This window comes from Eurypyga helias, unplaced genomic scaffold (genome assembly GCF_000690775.1).
Source record: "Eurypyga helias isolate BGI_N326 unplaced genomic scaffold, ASM69077v1 scaffold34470, whole genome shotgun sequence".
Taxonomy (NCBI): domain Eukaryota; kingdom Metazoa; phylum Chordata; class Aves; order Eurypygiformes; family Eurypygidae; genus Eurypyga; species Eurypyga helias.
Genome location: NW_010228265.1, coordinates 9,305 through 9,622, shown reverse-complemented (window position 1 = coordinate 9,622; position 318 = coordinate 9,305). Strand labels below are relative to the sequence as shown.

The 318-nt window shown below is 62.6% G+C and overlaps 1 protein-coding gene across 1 annotated transcript in view; it reads left to right on the top strand.

Annotated features, from left to right (window-relative positions):
* TP73 (tumor protein p73) overlaps nt 1-125 on the top strand; it is a gene marked incomplete at its 5' end in the record, with an annotated part of 5,478 nt that extends 5,353 nt beyond the window's left edge. Inside the window, one exon of the mRNA XM_010158903.1 lies at nt 3-125. Coding sequence (XP_010157205.1) covers nt 3-125 — 123 coding nt within the window. The remainder of the gene's footprint in view (nt 1-2) is intronic.
* Nucleotides 126-318: the final 193 nt, after the last annotated feature.

The following is a 318-nucleotide window of genomic DNA, read 5'->3' as shown; positions in this document are numbered from 1 at the left end:
ACACCATCACCATCCCCAACCGCGGCGCGGCCGACGAGTGGGCAGACTTTGGGTTCGACCTCCCGGACTGCAAATCTCGCAAACAGTCCATAAAGGAAGAATTCACGGAGGGAGAGATCAACTGAGGGGCTTCAGCAGCCAGAGACCCCAGGGGAAGTGACCCCCAAACCCCCCATGACATTTTTTCAGCCTTGGATGTCCGGAGAAATGTAATTTTGTTGTCCGGCGGGGAACCGGGAGCCGGAGGGGAGAGCATGGCCCCGAGCCCTAGAGGAGACGCCTGCCCCGGCGAGGGCACCGCGGCGGGGTCGGGGGAGC